The sequence below is a fragment of the Elaeis guineensis genome, chromosome 1 (genome assembly GCF_000442705.2).
Source record: "Elaeis guineensis isolate ETL-2024a chromosome 1, EG11, whole genome shotgun sequence".
In the NCBI taxonomy this organism is placed as follows: domain Eukaryota; kingdom Viridiplantae; phylum Streptophyta; class Magnoliopsida; order Arecales; family Arecaceae; genus Elaeis; species Elaeis guineensis.
Window position 1 is genome coordinate 111,838,639 of NC_025993.2, and position 19,926 is coordinate 111,858,564.

The 19,926-nt window shown below is 41.0% G+C and overlaps 1 protein-coding gene across 2 annotated transcripts; it reads right to left on the minus strand.

Moving 5' to 3' along the window:
* Positions 1–16,354: 16,354 nt before the first annotated feature.
* Positions 16,355–19,300, minus strand: LOC140858630 (putative 12-oxophytodienoate reductase 11). Of its 2 annotated transcripts, XM_073259911.1 has the most exons (5): positions 19,143–19,300; positions 17,912–18,052; positions 17,617–17,747; positions 17,201–17,374; positions 16,355–17,053 (listed from the first exon to the last, which is right to left on the minus strand). In XM_073259911.1, exons 1-5 carry the CDS (start codon positions 19,199–19,201, stop codon positions 16,461–16,463), a joined length of 1,098 nt encoding a protein of 365 aa, XP_073116012.1. In that variant the 5' UTR covers positions 19,202–19,300; the 3' UTR covers positions 16,355–16,460. The 2 variants fall into 2 exon arrangements, with proteins under 2 accessions (XP_073116012.1, XP_073116014.1); XM_073259913.1 differs by lacking the exon at positions 17,912–18,052.
* Positions 19,301–19,926: the final 626 nt, after the last annotated feature.

Consider the following 19,926-nt stretch of genomic DNA (forward strand, 5'->3'; position numbering starts at 1 on the left):
ATATGAGTTTAAAAACGTGAATGAGCTATCCAAGGTGCACTTCTATGTTCTAAATAATTATGAAAAAATTAAAAATTTTATTAAGTACCATCTTAGCATACTTTTTAGTATTCTAACTAATTTTTTTATATTGATATAAAATTAAAAATTATGATTTATTGTAGTGAGCACAAGAGGATACTATCCAAGGAGAATAATATAGATGTTGATGATTGATATAAAAAAAAATTTGCAAAATGATTTGAAGACTATGTAAGTTCCACTAGTATTACATTATATTTTAATAATTATAAAATTAATTATTTGAACTAATATAATTTTTTATATTATGTTGTAGATGAAATCTAAGTATTTCAGTAAAGAAGAGGATGAGATCGATGAGTTATACGATTTAGCATATGATCCCGATTGAAGGGTTAACCACTATGCATCCTATATCATTGGAAGAATGAGATTTCATATAAGAGGGCTTGAGATGCAAAGATGGATCCAGAATAGTGAGATTGCTATGATAGGATATGAAGGAAAAGAGGAGATTAAATATCTTGGTGCATTGATAGATACCAAGTACTCCATGACATGAAATACAAGATGATAGTTCACATACCAAAACACAACGAAATATTTCTATCAATAACACAATCTAACAATTCCTTCTTACCCCCGCAATCTCAAAATATAATCAAGTAGCCTTTTGTGGCTCGAAAAGGAGATATACAAAGATTACATGAACTAATGGCCTAGTAAGGATCTCCATACACACATAAACCATCATATATACATAGTTAATGATAAATATTAGCAAATATTTCATATTATTTGTAGATACTATATACATAACAAAAAGAGTATAGTTACCAAGAACTCATATGCCACCAACTTAGCATTTAACTCATATGCCAGCACCCCCCCACCTGGACGTTTCTGCCTGTACCAGGAGGCCTTCCGCGCTAGGCTCCGGCTTCCGCTTCCACCCTTCGTTGTCGTCATTTTTCATTTTCTAGATATTTCTTTAGCTTCAGTCGCACCGAATTTCTTTAAGTTTTTGATAGGGTTCCTCTCCCTTTGCCATGTAGTCGAAGTTCAGCCATCTCTTTCTTTGTTTAGGTATTTTTACACCTTCAAGCGCCACCCCTCGGTAAAGGACTGGTGGTACTTCTCTCCTCAGTTCGGCAAGAAGGGGTTGCTGAAAGGTGCCCCCTCTTCTATCCATAATTGGAAGGGGAAGTACCTCTATGTCTGATGTCCGACCTTAAAGCTGGGATTGCCCCCTTGGGGCTCCCTAAGGGACTCTGCCCGTCGGGCTCCTAGCCTGGGGGAGAACGACCTTCAGGCCACCCGGAAGCTTCTTAGTTATCCAACTCCTTCCCTTCCCAACCTTCTGAAGGAGCAGTTTCTGTTCAACATCGGCTTGAGTCCTCTGGATTCTACGAGTATTCCGTCTTTCCTTTTCTTTTTCTTTTCTTCTTCCCTTCTCCCCCTTCTTCTCTCTTCTTTTTCTTCTTTTTTTTTTACTGTGCGTCACCTCTTCCTTCTCTCACTCCGTTGCTGATCTCTTTTTTCTCTCCTCCTCTTTTTTTTTTTTTAGGAATGGACGCCAAGCAGCACGGATGCTTGCCAGGAGCCTCAAGGTTCACAAAAGAAAAGGTGCTGCGGCCTCCGGGTCGGCAAAGAAGGTCAGGGCGGAGGAGACGAGCTCAGCCACGCCTGCCCAGGTGGCCCCCACCGTCGAAGCTCCTTCAGACGCCGAGTCCCCAGCTCCCCGAGCCTCTTCGAGGAGTTCTCCCGTCGAGGTCCCCGCTTCGGGGGTCTGCTCCGAGGAGGTGCCAGGGGTTGAGAGGGGGAGGAGAAAGAAGACGGTGGCCCGCAGGGTCAGCGGCCACCAAGCCACCATTTAAGAATCCGACGGCTCCGAGGAAGAGCCGGTGGAGAATCTCTTTAACGACAGGGATCTGATAAAGCGATTGGTCGACAGATGTATCCTGCCCGAAGTCGTCCAGAGGATCGTTCGCACCGACCCCGAACAGCGGGTTTGGGACTCTCTAGGGTTCTTTCTCGAGGTAAGCAGATTCACTTTCCTCTTTCCCCTCGCTCTTTCATTCAATTAACTTCTCAACTTTCATTCTGACCTCCTGGCTGCCCTTGCAGATCGGGCATCAGCTCCTTGCCAACATCGAGGCGGCGAACAAGGCGAGGAGGGATGCTATCCAGGCGGAAGAGGGTCACAGGGCCGAGGTCGCCCGCCTCAAGGAAAAGGCCGTCGAGGTAGCCAGCCTCCAAGAGGCACTTGAGAAAGAAAAGCAGGCCTCGGAGGAGATGGTGAGGAAGGCGGAGGCCGAGGTTGCAAATTTGATGGAGCAGATTTCGATTTTGATCTCGGAGGCCAGGTGCCAAGCGGTGGAAGAGTTCAAGGCCTCTGCTGAAATGAGAGACCTGAACGTCAAGTTCGGCCAAGATGCATTCATCAAAGGATTCGAGCTCTGCCAAGAAAAGATGGTCAAGAAATTTTTCAAGCTCGACTTCAGCTTCTTGGATGAGGTGTCTAAAGGTGAAGCCGGGTCCTCTCCTACTGCCGTTGCCACCGTAGCCCCCCTTCCAAGAACACCGGGCTCCCCAACTCCTGCTTCGGAGGTCTGAGACCTCTAACCTTGTACTTTTCTTTCACTGTGGTTTTTCTTTTTTCTTTTGTCTTTAAGAGACATTCAATCAATAAAATTTAGCTCCTCATTCTAGGAAACTTCCTTTCTTTTTCCCCTCTTCCTCTTTTTTTTTCTGCAATGAGCCGCGTCTTGACGCTTTTGTCTCCCGATGGTAGTGTCCTGTCGAAGCGCTTTTCATGCCACAGGGAGTTCCGCTGAGGTCCATGACCCGACATCTGAGGAAAAAAGTCCATCATTTAACAGAAAAGTCGAGGGAGATGAAGGATGAACTTCGCAGGCTGAGGGACAGCCATGCAGAGGCCACTGCGGAGGCCACCCACTTTCGAAACCTTCACGTGAAAGGGATCACGGATTACAGCCAGAGGAAGGCAAACTTCGAGAAGGAGCTCGAGGAGCACAAGAAGCACGCCAGTGACCGATCCTGGGCTCAGACTTCCAAGATCAGCTCTCTTGAAGTGGAGCTGTCGACTGCACGGGAGAAGATCGGCCAGCTGGAAGGAAGCTCATCCTGGCTTTCGACTCGGGCTGACCACGATCGAGAATGGTCGAAAAAATTCTCCGACCTTCAGCAGCAGCTCCAGGATGCCGAGGTGAACTACCATGCATACCGGGCCGGCTGGTGCAAGCAGGTGGATGACTACAGGAGGAAGCTCAGGATGGCGACCGACGAGGTTGCCCGCCTTCAAATGCAGTTATCTGAAGGAGCCTAGCTTGTCCCTGCTCGGGATCCCGACGAACTCCAATCCCTGAGGAGAACCATAGAAGAGCTATCTGTCTCCCTTGAAGAGGGGAGGACCGAGCTGCTGCAGTTGAAGAACCGTTGGTATGCGAGCAGTAGGCGATCAAGGATGTGGAGGCAGAGTCTGAGGTCCTGAGAAAAAGGCTCCGAGAGGCAGAGAACGAAAGCCAACTATTTCATCGGAGGTATATAGAAATGCTCACGAGGGAGAAAGAATTTTTAAATTTTGAAAGATTTTATTTTCTGTTCACCAAATGTGTTGACTCATTTCACAAACGGGTCAGCACATTTCATAAACATCAATCCTATTGCTCATTTCATAACAGAAAATAACTCAAAATAAATTATAAATTTTTTTTAGATCTAATTTAACACATTCATGATAAATTTTATAATTAAGTCCTTTCGCTGCTTCATCGGCATGGGATATAATTGCATCGGCACCCCTACCGCCATAGAAGATCCCATCGAATGGGAAGAGAGGACCTTTAAATCCTACTTTTCTCCTATGATCGAACGGCCATGGCAACCAACCCAATTAGATTACTTGCTACTTGGATCAAGTATATCTAAATATACCAATTTTAAAATTTAAATTTTAAATTTTAAATTTCAAATTTATAGATTACATCTTAATCTACGCATACATATGTATATCATATTCTAGAACCATGCTCTGATACCATTTGAAGCGAAAATTCAGTGCAGGGGCAAAATGGTAATTTTAAAACTTTTTCAAAATTACTATTTTACAGCAGAATTATTAATTAATCTCATTAATTAATACTAATTAACCCTACACTAGGATTTAAATATGATACAACAGTATGCATTTAAATTTGAAATTCAAATTTGAAACAGTAAACTTTTTACTGTACTGTGTTCAAAACACATCACCTTTTACGGATAGTCGATCACCGCAATCTGATCACCGTCGGGGGACTCTGATCATCACATCATAGCCACACTAGTATCTGGTCTCTGTGGATCATCCACACGAAGCTCCCGTCTGATCGGTTTCTCACGAATGCTAGTTCGTGATTTCATCCTTTTGATGGCTGATGTTGATCGAACTCCTTCGATCGATGTGTGCTGACTCTTTGGATACTCTGGATCATTTGCATGATTGGTTGAGAGGTTGATGGATCTCTCCCTGAAATTTGATGGACTCACGACACTCGTGGCACACCAATCTCACTTCCCGAACCCCTCGCTAAAACCCTAGGGATTACACTGAAAACCCTGCACCTAATTTTCTTTCTTTTCTTTCTTTTTCTCTCAAAAGGTTTTGGACCTTCACCTCACGTATAACACTTCCTCATGCACCACTCTCTTTCTCAAAATTTTTCTACGCACGCCCCACCTCCCTATCTTTTTTAAAACAGTTCAAAACGTGTCTTATCCATGTGAGAAGATAAAGACAAGTGGTTACACATTTGAATTCAAATCAAATTTGAATTCAAATGAAAATTAACTCATCCCTATCCACTTGTGGTGTGAGAAGAGAAGGGTGTGGACTCTTTGTGCGTGGAAAGGTTTCACGAGAAACTCTTTCTCGTGTGAATTATGTGGCACACAAGATGGATAAGCTTGAAGGCAAAAGAGATAAGTTATCCATTCAAATTCAAACATGCTTTGAATTTGAATGGTTAACTAATCAGCTTTATCCATCCATATGGTGCACAAAAGTGGGTGTGAGAGAGCTTTGCGTGGGAGAAAATTTATGAGAAAATTTCTTCTCACAAATTCAAATGGGCGCAAGGAAGTTGGGTGGCGTAGGGAAGTTAAAACAAGATGGTTTGATTCAAATTGAACCAACCTAATTAAAATAGGTTAAGCATAATTAGACCAGATTAAACCCAACACAATTAGGCTTAATTAGGCTTAATAAAATCTTAATCAAATCAGAAATTAACTAAACCTAACCCCTGATCAAATCAGGGACTAAACCACCTTAGCGATTAGATCAACACTTAACCTAATCGGGTCAATCCAAACTGAATCCAATTCAATTGGACTTGATCTAAAAATAATTACTCCATCAAATTGAGTTAATTAGCAATCAAATTACTAATTAAATCTCTCATAAATATTGAGTCCAAATCCGATGGGCAATTAGGCATCAGAGACCATCGATATAAAACCCTGATCAAAGAGTTCAAATTTCAAATTCAAAATTTAAAATTTAAAATTTTGATCCCGGTACCCAAAATGTGTGGAACTCATGATCAGAGAATCTTAATTCTCAATCATAGAGTCCCAGACACATAAGACTCATAATCAGCCATCAGATCAGAAAGGAACCTCTAATGTGTGTGACCCCGCAGGTTCGAACCTAAGCCGGTAGCACAGGAACCAATTTCTGTACTAATCGAAGTGACTATCTAGCAATGGTACCCGACGATCGGATAGGTCGAATAGTCACAATCGTAACATTCAGAACCTACGTGAATATGGTTACCGTATAATTCATCCCTTTTGACCCCTGTGTTTAGGATGACTTAGGGTTAAACTGTCAACCCTGATGAGATCATCCGAATCGTGCTCAACTCAATTAGTCCTGTGACTCCTCACTAGGACTACCCTGGCCAAAGTTTTGCTAAATTGAAACACGACTGTACACAGCTCCTAAACTGGAGTGGTTAATCCCATCTTGACACACGCACCGATAAGTCAAGTACTTGACTACACCCAGCAGCCTTCCGTCACTGAATTAAAAATTCAGGTAGTCCAGTGCCTAAGTGCAGTGAGTTGCTTGCAAGTCACCGTGGCGGTCTCAGGTCAGAGGGACATTTATACCCATATCCCATCGGAGCAAATCTTGACAGTAGAAATAGCTCCGGAGTCGGTCACGTTCAGTATAGATGTACCATTACATCTCATCTGTATGCCATACCAGTGTCTCCATACTCCTTGGTTATGAGGACAACCAACCCATATGGCACACAACGACCTATGCTCGATAAATATTGTCGTCCTTGGTAACAACGTATCATTTGGTCATGAACAGGTTTAAGGACTAAGCGATAAATCCTCCTTTGTCGTGTCTAAATAGTCCTAAGGACTTCACCACAACACAGGAATTCATTAGAAGATGAAATATTTGTGATGAAAAATGCCAAAATAATTTTTATTTATTTATAATTCATGTACAAATACAAAAGGAGCACAACCGTCAACAGGCTGACGATTGGCTTTGGGACACTATTCCCAACAGGAGGTCCTCTCGATTGTGGGCCTCGAGGATTTTCTGGTGGAGCAGAGGTAGGGATTCTCCGGGGGTTGAATCATGATCAGACAGAGGACTCTCCCCCTTCTGTTTTTCTTTTCTGGGAAAGATAGGGCGGCTGACCCACGTGGCCCGCCCGATCATCGGATTCTGGAACTCCGACGATGCTCTTTCCAGCCGCACCGATGCCTGCGGCTGCTGCGGTTGCTGCTGCATGGCCTGCACTACTTTGGTGAGGCCTCTGACTTGTTGAACCAGTAGGTCAAACTGCTCCATGCCGACTGCCGTCACGAAGGAGGAGGAGCCTGGAAAACTGGAGATGAGGCTGGGGCTTGCAGAGCTCGCTGAGATCTGGCTGCGGAGGCTGTTGACCGCCTGGTGGACGCCCTTCGGGGAGGCATCAGGTGGAGATCAGGCAGGCAACCGGAGGAGGAGATGTCGGAGAAGATGATCGGACGTGGTCCTGTTGAGCGCTCCTTTAAGAACAAGGGTACTATGAAGACACAGCCCCTTCCTCTAGCGCCAATCCTGTTAGTACAAAAATCTACTAGCGTCAGAGAAGCTGGAGTCGAGGGAGCCGCGATCGCCGTCGGGACCTGCAAAGAAAGTCTAAACCGGAGTTGGGGGTGCTCCGGTAAGATCCTCCGATGCTCAAGTCAGTTCTCTGCCTCAACAAGAATGGAGTGCTCGAACAAAAATTTTAGCAGAGTTTCAAGATAGAAATTAGAGCTTAGAGAATAACGTATCTGGAGTCCTCTTTTTATAGATGGAGGGTACAGCAGACTGACAGCAACGTTTGTAACCACCGGGTAGTGGGCCGCTCAGGGCCAGGAGGAGTTTGTTATGAAGAGTAGTGGAGTGGAGTCGTGGCTATCACCGTGGCCTGCCACGTGGAGCCTGTTGCGGGGACTGGATCAGTGTCCGTTGTCGTGACTTGTCAGAGAGTGGTGGAGCCATGCGGGATCCATCGTAGGAAGTGGAGCAGAGTCATGACCATTATTGTGACCGCAGGAAGTGGAGCAGAGTCGTGGCCATCACCGTGGCCTGTCAGGGGGCCCAGGCCGGTTGGTCGAAGCTCGGTTGAGGCATCTGGCGGAGACAGGCAGCTATCCATCTGAGAGGAGCTCGAATATTGCTGGCGAGCCTTATACCGTTGGGTGCTTTGGGCGTTAATACTGTAGGCGAGGGACATTTGTTGTAGGGGCTCGGTCAGAGGCTTTCCGTAGAAGAGGTTCGATTTCATGCAGAATTTGGCAGAGGGTCGACTGGCAGTGGGTGTCGGATGGCGTTGGAGAGGTTCATTCGCTGGAGGGGTCCGACTGCTGGAGTCCATGTGTCGTAGGAGTGCATTCGAAATCTGTCCTCTACAGAAGTTCGATCAGAGTTCGATCTCCATAGAAGCCAGGATGTGGATCATTTATCGAGGAAGCTCAGCCGAAACCTACAGTAGCAGCTCGAAGTCCGACCCTTGTAGGAGTTCGGATGAGGTCTACCTGCAACAGGAGTTCAAGGCGGAAGTTCGGCTCCCGTGGGAGCCCGGATGAAGTCTACCTGTGGTTGGAGAAGAAGTCCGGCTCCCGTAAGAGCTCGGACGAAGTCTGCCTGCATTTGGAGAAGAAGTCCGGTTCCCGTAGGAGCTCGGATGAAGTCGGCCTACAGTTGGAGAAGAAGTTCGGCTCCCGTAGGAGCCCGGATGAAGTCTGCCTGCAGTTGGGGAAGAAGTCCGGCTCCCGTAGGAGCCCGGATGAAGTCTGTCTGTAGTTGGAGAAGAAGTCCGGCTCCCGTAGGAGCTCGGATGAAGTCTACCTGCAGTTGGAGAAGAAGTCCGGCTCCCGTAGGAGCCCGAATGAAGTCTGCCTGCAGTTGGAGAAGAAGCCCGGCTCCCGTAGGAGTCCGGATGAAGTCTACCTGCAGTTGGAGAAGAAGCCCGGCTCCCGTAGGAGTCCGGATGAAGTCCGTCCACAGTTGGAGAAGAAGTCCGGCTCCCGTAGGAGCCCAGATGAAGTCTGCCTGCAGTTGGAGAAGAAGTCCGGCTCCCGTAGGAGCTCGGATGAAGTCTGGAAGGTGGTCGACCACCGCGAAAACTTGGGTGGAGTCCGTCCGTCATGGAGAATCCAGTCGACACTGATGGGGGTTTATCCATCGACAAAACTCGAGAATGTTGCGGAGGCTCGACCGTCGGAGAGGTTCGGAAAGATGTCGTCGAAGGTCGGACGTCGGTAAAAATCCCCAGAGGGTCACTCCTGACATGAACTTCGACTGGGGGGTATTTTATACCCAACAGATAAATATCATAAAACTGAAGTATGGGTCCAATAATTCGGTATTCTTATTTTAGTGTGAAAGGTGAGATATTAGCAATAAGAAGATCGATATTCATATCGATCTATATTTTGTCAGCATAAATTTTGTATGAATATGGTACCAGAATAAGCTGTATATATTAGCAACTTAAGCCAAATAAGTAATATATTTGAAAGATCCAAAATATCGAGATGCTTGGAATGCCATACAAAGAATAATATCTAAAGGCGTATATGACATACCAACCCAACTAGAGATGGACGGAAATTCAGATCTATATGAAGAGGAAGCTTTTTAAGAGAAAGAGCAAACATTGACCCAGCTCTTTGTTGATGAAGAACTTGTGATAACTCTTTTGAATAGGGCTGATCTGCCGTCCAACAAAATTGAAGCTGATTTTGTATTTAATCTTGATGATTCAAAGAATGATGATGAGATAAAAGATGATATATTAGTCAATTATTGTGATTTAGAGGAGGACCTACAAATCGAAGAGGATACAGATATTGATGAGTAGATTTATATTCTTTATTAAATCTTCTCTTGCAATAATGATATGCAATACAATTCTATTCATTATCATTTATGTATTTTTTGCTATTATTGTTAATTATTATGTTTATTTATATATCAAGTTAGTTATATGTATAGTTTAAGCATTGCAGGTATGGCGTCAGGAGAGAGACGACCATGTTCGAGTTCACAGCCTCCCCCTGAGGATGAGCCTTCCCTTATTTCTACTGCCGCACCATCAGAGCCGCCAGAAAATGCTGCAGAGGCAGATCTGAGTGATATTTTAATATTTTTTATATAATAAAATTTAATTTTAATTGTATCTGTTAGGTTTATAAATAGCTATCATACTAATAATTTCGTTATTATTTTAGGCCATTCGATGTAGGTGGTGAGGCGAGGTCCATCGAAGAACCTCACATTGGAGTATTGGAGATGCGAGCACGAGGGACAGCATCTCTATATCGAGATTCCGTTCGACTTCACCATGCCCATTAGGGAATTATGCGAGCCATGACAAACTGAACTGAGTATCATATGCCGCAGCTATATCCTTGTGATGCTCTTCGATTAATGTAATATTATACCAGCTCAAAGAGAGACTTCTATAGCCACTTATAGATAAAATAATATTTAATAAAATATTTAATTAGCACTATATTCTTATAATATTTATTATTGGCAGGCTATATTTGATATTGTTGATTTTGAGCATGATTACATACGGTGAGCTATGGATGATCATCTATGCTCGCATTTCAAAGATTACTACCATCACATTCATCGCCACTAGTACATTGTAGTGCAGGATCGAGGGATGGAGGCAGCGCAGCAGCGGGCATATGACAGCATCAGTATCGAGGACTGGGTTATCATATGTCGCAGATATGAAGACTTGGCAAGCAGGTTAATCATCTAAATTTTTTTTAGAGTTTAATAATTAAATTATTTATTCTTCAATTCAGTTAGTTACTTACTAATTTGACTGTTAACTGTACAGGATCGATGGGTTTGAAATACCGTCAATCGGGCATCTCACACTGTGGAGATTCGAGGCTGTTCGCTCGTCATATAAAGCAGATGGTAAGTAATTTCTATTTAGCATATTTTAACTCTTTAATTATTTAATTTTTTTTAATAATTATTCTCAAATTGTAGAAAAATATAGAAAGTGATGAGCTTTCTGGTAGGATCGAGATCTACCAGCAGATCCATTAGCGACGGTCTGGAGAGTGGATGACGGAGAGCAAGGAGCTTTATGTAAATTTTTCTAATTATTTTTTTATTAATATTTTGATTTTTAGTACAAACTTAGAATAACTATAACTTTAATTTTCAAGATCGTATGATAGAGATGAGATCTCAGTCTACCCTTGAAGGCTCAATCGCACCCATAGATGAGGAGATCTATGATCAGGTGTTTGGTATGAGACCCTATTATGTTAGGAGGCTAGGATATGAAATCAGAGCTCCCCTATCCTCACGCTCTTTCAGGATTGACATCCATATTGTCCGCGATGCCCGACTGATGGAGATACAAAGACAGACTGTTGATGATCGATAGTAGGCTGTTGAGGATCGACAGCAAGTTGATAAGTTGGCTGCACGCATCGACTCCTATCAGTTATTTCAGACACAGATGATGGAGCAGATGGTGCAGATGGAGCAGATGATGGAACTGATGAGGCAGCTGTAGGTCGATCCATCGCATTCCACCAGTTCTTTTTCTCCAGATACTGATGCTTAATGGCTAGTGGCTTATTTTTATATTTTTTATTTTTATTTTAGACCTCTTATAATTATTAAATTTATTTTTTTATAATTATATTTTAATATAATGAAATGATCAAATTTATTTATAGGTTTATTGTGTAAATAAAAATATATATTTATAAATTATTTTTTAAAAATATTATATTTTAATTAGCGATGAAATTATTTACGATGGAATATCCGTCGCAAATAACATCATTTACGACGTATGATTTTTGTTGCAAATAATTTATTTTTTAAATCTAAAAATACTTTTAAAAGTTATTTATGATAAAAAATTTCCATCACAAATAATATTTATTTGTGATAAAAATATTTATGATGCAAATTTTTTATCATAAAAAACTAATTAATTTTTTTTAAAATATTAAATTTATTTATTAAATTATTTATGATAAAAATTTTCATCATAAATAATTTTATTTATGATGAAAATAATTTTCATCATAAAATTATTTATTTGCAATAAAAAAATTTTCATCTTAAATAATTAAAAAAATAAAATAATTTTTTTTGATGAAAATTTTACATTGTAAAAAATATATTTTTAGCGATAAAAATTTTGTTTCCATCATAAAATATTATCTGCGATCTCATTTTTAGCGATGAAATATTAGCGATGAAATTTATATCATAAATTAGTATTTGCGATAGAAATTTAGTATTTGCAATACTTTTTTTGCATCACCAATATTCTTTTCAGTTATAGTGTTCCTTGATTTCCCCACCACAGCTTGGTCACATTTTGTTCGCTTATTGTTGGTTGTTGAGCCTATGCAATTGTGATGGAGTTGCTACTCATCCAAAGTCAAAGTTGAACACTCCTCCTTTGCATATGCTCCCTGCAATGGAGCCCATTGTCCTCCACTGTCTCACAAAATTTGGCTGTACTAATAATCAAGCCATTGAGCTCTCATCGCCCGCTCTCTCTTTTCCTTTCTACCCCTTCTCTCTTTCTCCCTCATTTGTCGAACCACAAGATGGGTGGCTAGAATCAAACCCCGCTCACTCCCTCTCTTCTCCTCTCTCTTTCACTTCCTCCACCCTCTCTTCTCTCTTTACCCCATCCTCCACTAAGCAACCTCCCTTCATCTCTCGATTTCTCATCTCTTTTCCTCCTTCCCCTTGTCCCTTTTCTCTCGATGAGTCGTGCTGAACCTAGCTCACTCTTTCTCTTGCACTCTCCATCTCTCTCTCTCTCTCTCTCTCTCAGGAATTGGCCCCAAGCATGAGTCATCCTCACACACACTCTCTCTCACATTTTCTCTTTTCCCGTTCCCTCAGTTACACTTTTGCTCCCTTTCCAACTAACCCCTTAGAAAAAGATTTGCCATGATACTTGATCCACAAATGCTATCCCCTCTCATCATTCTTTGATTCTTTCTAATTTGGGATTGATCTAATCTTGTGTAGCAGTGGTAAGTAGGCTATAGCATAGACAAGATTAAGACTCGCAAATGCCTATTTCCCTAACTTTTCAATTAAGGTAAAAACATGGCCTTTTTGATACCTAAATTTAAAAAATTTAAGAAAAAATTTAAGAAAATTAGTGAATGATTAATTTAAGAAAAAATTGCAGAGATATTTTTTAGAATTTGACTGTTTTACACTTAGATCCCTAAAGAAAAAAAATACAACCATCCACCAAAACTTTAAAAATGTTGCAAAGAGCTTCAGCCACCTGTCTTTGGCCTAACAGCGTTAACAAAAAAGATAAATGACTAAAATACCTTCAATTCACAGTCTATTTTTTTTATTATTTTCTGAATCATCGGGTGCAATTGGACAGCATGAAATCCCATGATGGATAACACGCCATGTTACCCCTTGTATTTCATCGATTCCTGATTGCGCGCTAATCATCGAGTGCAATTGGATTGTGTGAAATCCCATGGTGGATAACACAACACGTTACCCCTTGTATTTCATCTATTCCTATTTGTGTGCTATCTATTGTGCATATACTCTGAGATTTGCCTTGGTTCACCGTTGCCTTCTCCCTCACAGATGCCCACCTCCTCTCGGCTCTCCTCGCTGCCACCTCCCACTAGCCTTTGCCTTCGCTCTCAGGACATCCTTACTGGTGTCGGCCTTCCCCCTCATGGACCCCATCTCCTATCAGTCTTTGCCGTCACCTTTTCCCTCATGGATGCCCTCACCGACGTTGGCCTTGTCCCTCATGGACGTCCACCTCTCATCGGTCTCCACCGTTGCCTTCCCCCTCACGGACGCCCACCCCCCACCTATCTCCACCGTCGCCTTCCCCCTCACGGACGCCCTCACCGGCATTGGCCTTCCCTCTTGCGGACACCCACCTCCCGCCAGTCTTCACCGTCACCTTTCCCCTCATGGATGCCCTCACCAGCATTGGCCTTCTCCCTCGTGGATGTCGATCTGCCACCGATCTCTACCATTGCCTTCCCCCTCATGGATGCCCTCACCATTGTTGACCTTCCCCCTTGTGGATGCCCACCTCCTGTTGGTCTCCACCGTCGCCTTCCCCTTGTGGATGGCCACCTCCCATCGGTCTTCACCGTCACCTTCCCCCTCACGGATGCCGTCACCAGTATCGGCCTTCCCTTTTCAATATTCCTTTGTGCTTTTCTTCCCACAGATCTCTGACAAAGAGAAAGAAATGAGAAAAAAATGAAAAAAAATAATCAATCTATGCAGAAAAAAGGAAAAAGTTTTTCCTTTTTTCACCCTTCCTTTTATGTTTTTTTTAAATTTTTTCTCTATTTTTTCATTCTTCAGAGTAACTAGAAGAGAAGGATATTTATGGTATTTCATAAAATTTAACCTCTCAGTTACTCTCATCTTATAATGTTGCCTAACAGAGACAGACAGTTGGACCTCTGTGCAATATTTTCAAAATTTTGGTGGGTGGTTGAAACTTTTTCCTATGGGGTCTAAGTGTAAAATGGTCAAACTTTAGGGGGTGTCTCTGTAATTTTTTCTTAATTTAATTAGTAAAGTGATTGGGTTGTAAAATTTACAAGATTGTTAATTTCTATAATTATGCTAAATATCAATTTAAAGTTAACTAGATATGTTGGGTGTACTTGTAAACTATGTTGGCATGCTTAATTAGATTTTGCTACAGTTAGAGATAAGGATCACCGTGCATATGTATGCATATATATGGCTTTGATGTTGCATAGCTCATGGTATTATCTATTTTAACTTCATATAAACTATGATATTAATCTATACTTTTATGTGGTGAGCATATCATGTGTAATTAATTTATAAAAGTTGAATCTTGTATAATTGAATGATAAGTGGCAATTGGACTAGTCATATGATGTGGATTGCCAGTCATGTGTTGAAGGATGATATTATAGTTTGTTAGCCATAGACGAAGGCAGAGTATTATTGTTGGTCATGGTTTGAAGCATGAAACTATGGTAATGGAAGGTGGTTGGCGTTAATTATCGGAATCATCAGAAGTAGAAGTAGACATGGGTAATAGCTATCATAAGTGGGCATTTATTTTGTATTAGTATAAATATTGGATTTTTTGTACTATATTAAATAACCCTTCAATAATCAATCCAATGTATTTCATTCTATCTTAATCTATCATTGTTTCTATCTTAGGAGTAGGATTTACTTAACTTTCACTACCATAGTCTAGCACCACACCTCTTATCCATCTCCTTCAAAGGTTGGTGTGATTGTGGTAAAAGTTCTTGAAGGTTAAATTACCCAGGTCAATACTACTTTCTATCCTCCCTTTGTCACTTTCTGATTAATTGAATGCCGGTGGCATGTCCATGCACACCAACTCTCATCATTTGGCTTCTCACTACTCTTCTATACAGCACTGGGATAGCTAGAACTCCACCAAAAGACCCAATGACATCCAAATGGAATGAAAATAATGATAACAGGTATTACATATCAATATCCTTGAAATCATTCGATTACAATATTTAATTCTTATTCAATCCAAACCCTCCCACATTATAGTAGATTTCTAGCAGATTTGATTTCTTCCCAAGTGCGGCTCTCATTTTAGCCTTAATAGTAGAGGAAGTAGCAAATAAGGAAGCATCAGCCTTTATGATCAGCCCTCACAAATTTCTTAATGGAAAACTAGCACCACCTAGTTGATTGGAGGAAGAGAAAGCCCTATTAAGATCTTAAACATTTTTGCAATCCCACTGTGTGATTCTCTTAGGACAATATTCCAGTCATTAGACATAGAGATAGTTATATATAGCAGAATGAAGGATTGGCATGTGGTAAGCACATGAAGGGCAATACCTTGAATATGACTGCAGATTGACCAAAAGTTCAGTTTAAATATAATTTTTTTATGGAATAAGCTGCAAGATTCTATATATGAAAATAGACACGAAGTGTCCATCATTATTTTTTCTCCATATATAACAACAAAGTTTAATTTGAGCATTCCATGAATGGGTAGTCTGTGTATCCAATAACAGAATCCAGTGTGTAGAATGTGGACCTATTATACTTGTTAAGAGGGAGGGGCATTGAGCTCAAATCTTTTAGGCAAGTCAAGATTAGCCAAAAACCAGCGACCATGTGCCACCAAATCAGTGTAACCTTCCTCCACAATCTTATTCCCTTCTTTCCTATCATATCCTTTGGCAGCAATGAAAGTTCCCTTGAAAGCCTTCCTTACTGAAAGCAGCCTGTGAGGTATTTGGTAACTCCCATCCACAATGGCCATCTTAGGCTCAACCATATGGCAATATGCAATGCCATACTTGTTTAGTGCCTCGATCATGTAAAGAATAACAATGGATAGCTGTATAACAATATCCTTGAAACCAATCGATGACAACCTTTTAATCTTATTCGGTCCATACGCTCTAACATATGATAGATTTCTAGTAGCTTTGATTTCTTTCCAATTATGGCTCTAATTTCGGCCTCAATAGAAGAGGAGATAGCAAATAAGGAAGCATCAGCAATTATGATTAGTTCTTACGAATTTCATAATAGACGAAAAGCACCACCCTGTTGATCGGTAGAAATGAAATCTCCATTATGATTTTAAACTTTATTGCAATCCCACAATATGATACTCCTTGGACAAAATTCCAGCCATTAGATATAGAGATAGTTACAGTGGGGGCAAAATGCTTGAATATGATAGAATGATTGACCAATAATTCAGTTTAAATATATTTATGGAATAGGTTGTAAGATTCTGTGTATGAAATTAGACACAAAGTATTCATCATCAGTTTTTCTATAACAATGAAATTTAATTTGAGCATTCTAGAAATGGATAGTCAGTGTATCCAATAACAGGATCTTGTGTGTAGAACGTGAACCTATCATACTTGTTAAGAGGAGCATTGAGTTCAAATCTTTTAGGCAAGTCAGGATTAGCCAAAAACCAACGACCATATGCCACCAAATCAGTATAACCTTCCTCCACGACCTTGTTCCCTTCCTCTCTATCATATCCTCCAGCAGCAATAAAAGTTCCTTTGAAAGCCTTCCTCATTGGAAGTAGTCTGTGAGGTATTTGGCGCCTCCCATCCACAATGCTCATCCTAGGCTCAACCATATGGCAATATGCAACACCATACTTGTTCAGTGCCTCGATCATGTAAAGTCCAAGGGCTTCTGGATTTGAGTCCCAGCTCTCCACATAGTCGGCAAAGGGCGAGAGACGCATTCCAACTCTATCTGCTCCAATCTCCTTGACAATAGCTTTGACTATTTCTATAGCAAAGCGACATCGATTTTCTAAGCTGCCACCGTACTCATCGGTTCGATCATTGACGCTGTCTTTCATGAATTGTTCGATAAGGTAGCCATGTGCACCATGAATTTCAACTCCATCAAAGCCTATGAATCACAAGAAAATGCACATGAATTGTTTGTTAGGTTGGCAACATTATGTACATGCAACATGCTTAAATTTTTTCTTCTTTCTTTCCCTTTCTAGATATAGAACTAAATGAAGAAATATTGAGACTAGAGTGTATAAATTACCAGCTTCAATGGCATTCCTTGCAGCAAGTCTGAAATCATTGATGACATGAGGGATTTCCCCTGTTCTTAATCTCCGGGGAGGAGAGTACTCTCCAATGGTGCCGTCGTGAAGGGTTACAGGTTTGATCCCTCTATCTGTGCTAGAAATCGGTGCTTGCCCATTAGGTTGGTAACCTGTGTAAGACACAAGTATGTTAGTATTATCTAATTAACATTTTTTTCCTTCTTTGTTATGCAGACACTATACTATTTCGAAGATTTGCAGAGATTTGTGTGCATGAATCTCAAGGAATCTCACATGTTGCTATGGGCATAAGACCTAGCCCCTTTGATTGGAATTTTTTTTCCTGAGACTAAATAGTACAAAAAATAATAGATGATACATAGAGAAGTGGCACTAGAGTAGAGAACAATACCATAATTAGACACCCTCCCCACATGCCAAAGTTGGCAGAAGAACACCCCACCCTTGGCATGGACGGCATCCACAATTGGCTTCCAAGCTTCCACCTGTTCCTTTGTCCATATTCCAGGAGTCTCCGGATATCTAACGAAGAATTGATCCAAAAAAATATAAAGACAATGAGATTAAGAGAGTTCTGCCTCCAAAAATGGTAGACTAAGTGAAGAATTGACCATTTGAAGGTTCTTATAAAGTGTCTGCTTTAGACCAGACATGATAGAATGGCTTAGAGCTTCTAGTGGTCATACCCTTGGGCCGTATCCGAGACCCCAGTGGCTTCGGCTATGAGTAAGCCTCCCTTAGTGGTCCTCTGAGAGTAGTACAAGATAGCATGTGGTTGTGGAATATTACCATAGGATCTTGATCTTGTCAATGGTGCCAAAACAATCCTGTGTTCAATGAAAACAAAAGTACTACTTTATATTAAAAAAATCAAATAAGGTTAAAAAAAATGAAAAGGATTTTGTGATAGGCATAAATATTCCACATAATTTTATTTCTGTATGTTTGCCTAGTTTGTAGAAAATACTTCCTCTCCAGTCCACCGGAGGGAACAAGTTTTAGCCTTTTTCCTCAAATCCCTTTTGTCCAGAAATTCAGAAATATATACATTCCAATTATTTGTAGAAGCAAAATTAGATCAAAAACAAAATTAGCAAACATATTCCTCTAACTTCACTCAAAAAAATTATTGGTATAACAGATGTCACGGGTGATATCATGTTGGGAAAGTGGTGCTATATAAAAGTCTTTGCAGCAAAATGTTCGCTGTATGAAGTTGCCGACCTTATAAAATAATGATATATATATATATATGTATATATTAGATCCATGATTGTAGTAAGTGATACTGTTTGGTTTGGAGAGTAGTTGCAAAATGTAATTAATTAGAAGGAAGAAAAGGTGGTTGTCAAATATGCCTTGCTAACTGTGGAATATTGGCATATTTTATTTCTTTTCTCTGTGATTTGGTACCATCAACTTGCAGCCACAAGAATCACTGCCAATTTAAAAATAATTTCAATGTGCTTCAAATCTTCTAGAAACCGTATGGTGAGGTAAAATTTCCTACGCTGGGTTCCAACTACCCTTCTTTTTTATGACAGTTCAGCTCTACTACTGTTACTATCCTTGCTTAGGATTCCAACAACAACAACTGTAAGAGTGGGAACTAAAACAATAAGCTACCAACATTGATTCCTTGCCATTAATTTCTTCAGTGATTCACAACTAAGGGAGAATGGATGTCAAACCAAAGTATTCAGGGTGCACAATTAGAAACCACTTGGATTGCTTCACCAGATATATATGTAAATGGACTTTGAGAGGATATGATTCACAATAAATATCCAACTATGAACAGAAAGAAGGAATTGGCAAGATGCAATACTAATTTGTGAAATGATCACTCGATTCTAATTAAGAACAATTGATGTCTTTGTGACTGTTGGAAAACCAAGTGAAAAAGAAGGTACCGACCTATGAGAAAGATCAAATTTGCCCATCTTGTGTGGAGTCAGAAGAGGGATGGCTGCCATCTTAAGGGAAAATTATGTAGATCGGACTCTTTAGAGGGTTGCTTGATAGGTTGGTGCAATCTCCGTTCTTTGGCTTTCCTGGTACTCTCTCTCTCTCTCTTTTTGGGCTTCCCGAGAGTGTTGTGTGGTATTTATAGAGAGGCAGGATGGTTGTCGAGGAAAAGAGGAGGAAGTCTACATTGCGTGTCCAAGTCAAAAAAATAGCAGAAAGGCTGGCCCCCATTCTTCAGCGTACGTCAACCGTGACGCGCGTAACGGTCGAGTTATGCCTCCAGACGGTAATGAAAAGCTATTTCCCAAATTGCCCTCCTCGATTTATTCACGTGATCAGACCTTTTCCGGAAAGTCTTCCTCCAGGAGAACTCGCACGCTGGCCGCCGTTAATTATTTCGAGTATTCCGTCATCGCATACGTCATGGCCAAGAGGCTAAGCGAAACCAAGAAACGAAACTGAACAAACCATATCATCCCTCAATGTACCCTAGGTTCAAGCCTTGCAGATTTACATATTAAGTTACTTTTGTTGTCAAAAAGAAGGAGACAATCCTAGTTCAACTATCTAACAGGTTGAGCTACTTTGTTTCATAGGTTATTGTCACCCAGGATTTTTGTATCTATTTGAGCTAACTTTGGGGTATAGCTCATTTTCTTTCTTATAAGATCTCAAATCATTGTATTTTCATAATATTCTTTGCAATCTTGCTTTGGTCTGTATGCTAGATTTA

What these genes read in the sequence shown, in the direction of transcription:
- LOC140858630 (XM_073259911.1), bottom strand. Translation starts at nt 19,201, where the DNA reads ATGGCAGCCATCCCTCTTCTGACTCCACACAAGATGGGCAAATTTGAT. An exon ending in AAATTTGATCTTTCTCATAG is followed by an intron (nt 18,053 to 19,142) that starts GTCGGTACCTTC and finishes CATTGAACACAG; the next exon opens with GATTGTTTTGGCACCATTGA. An exon ending in AAGGAATGCCATTGAAGCTG is followed by an intron (nt 17,054 to 17,200) that starts GTAATTTATACA and finishes TGTGATTCATAG; the next exon opens with GCTTTGATGGAGTTGAAATT.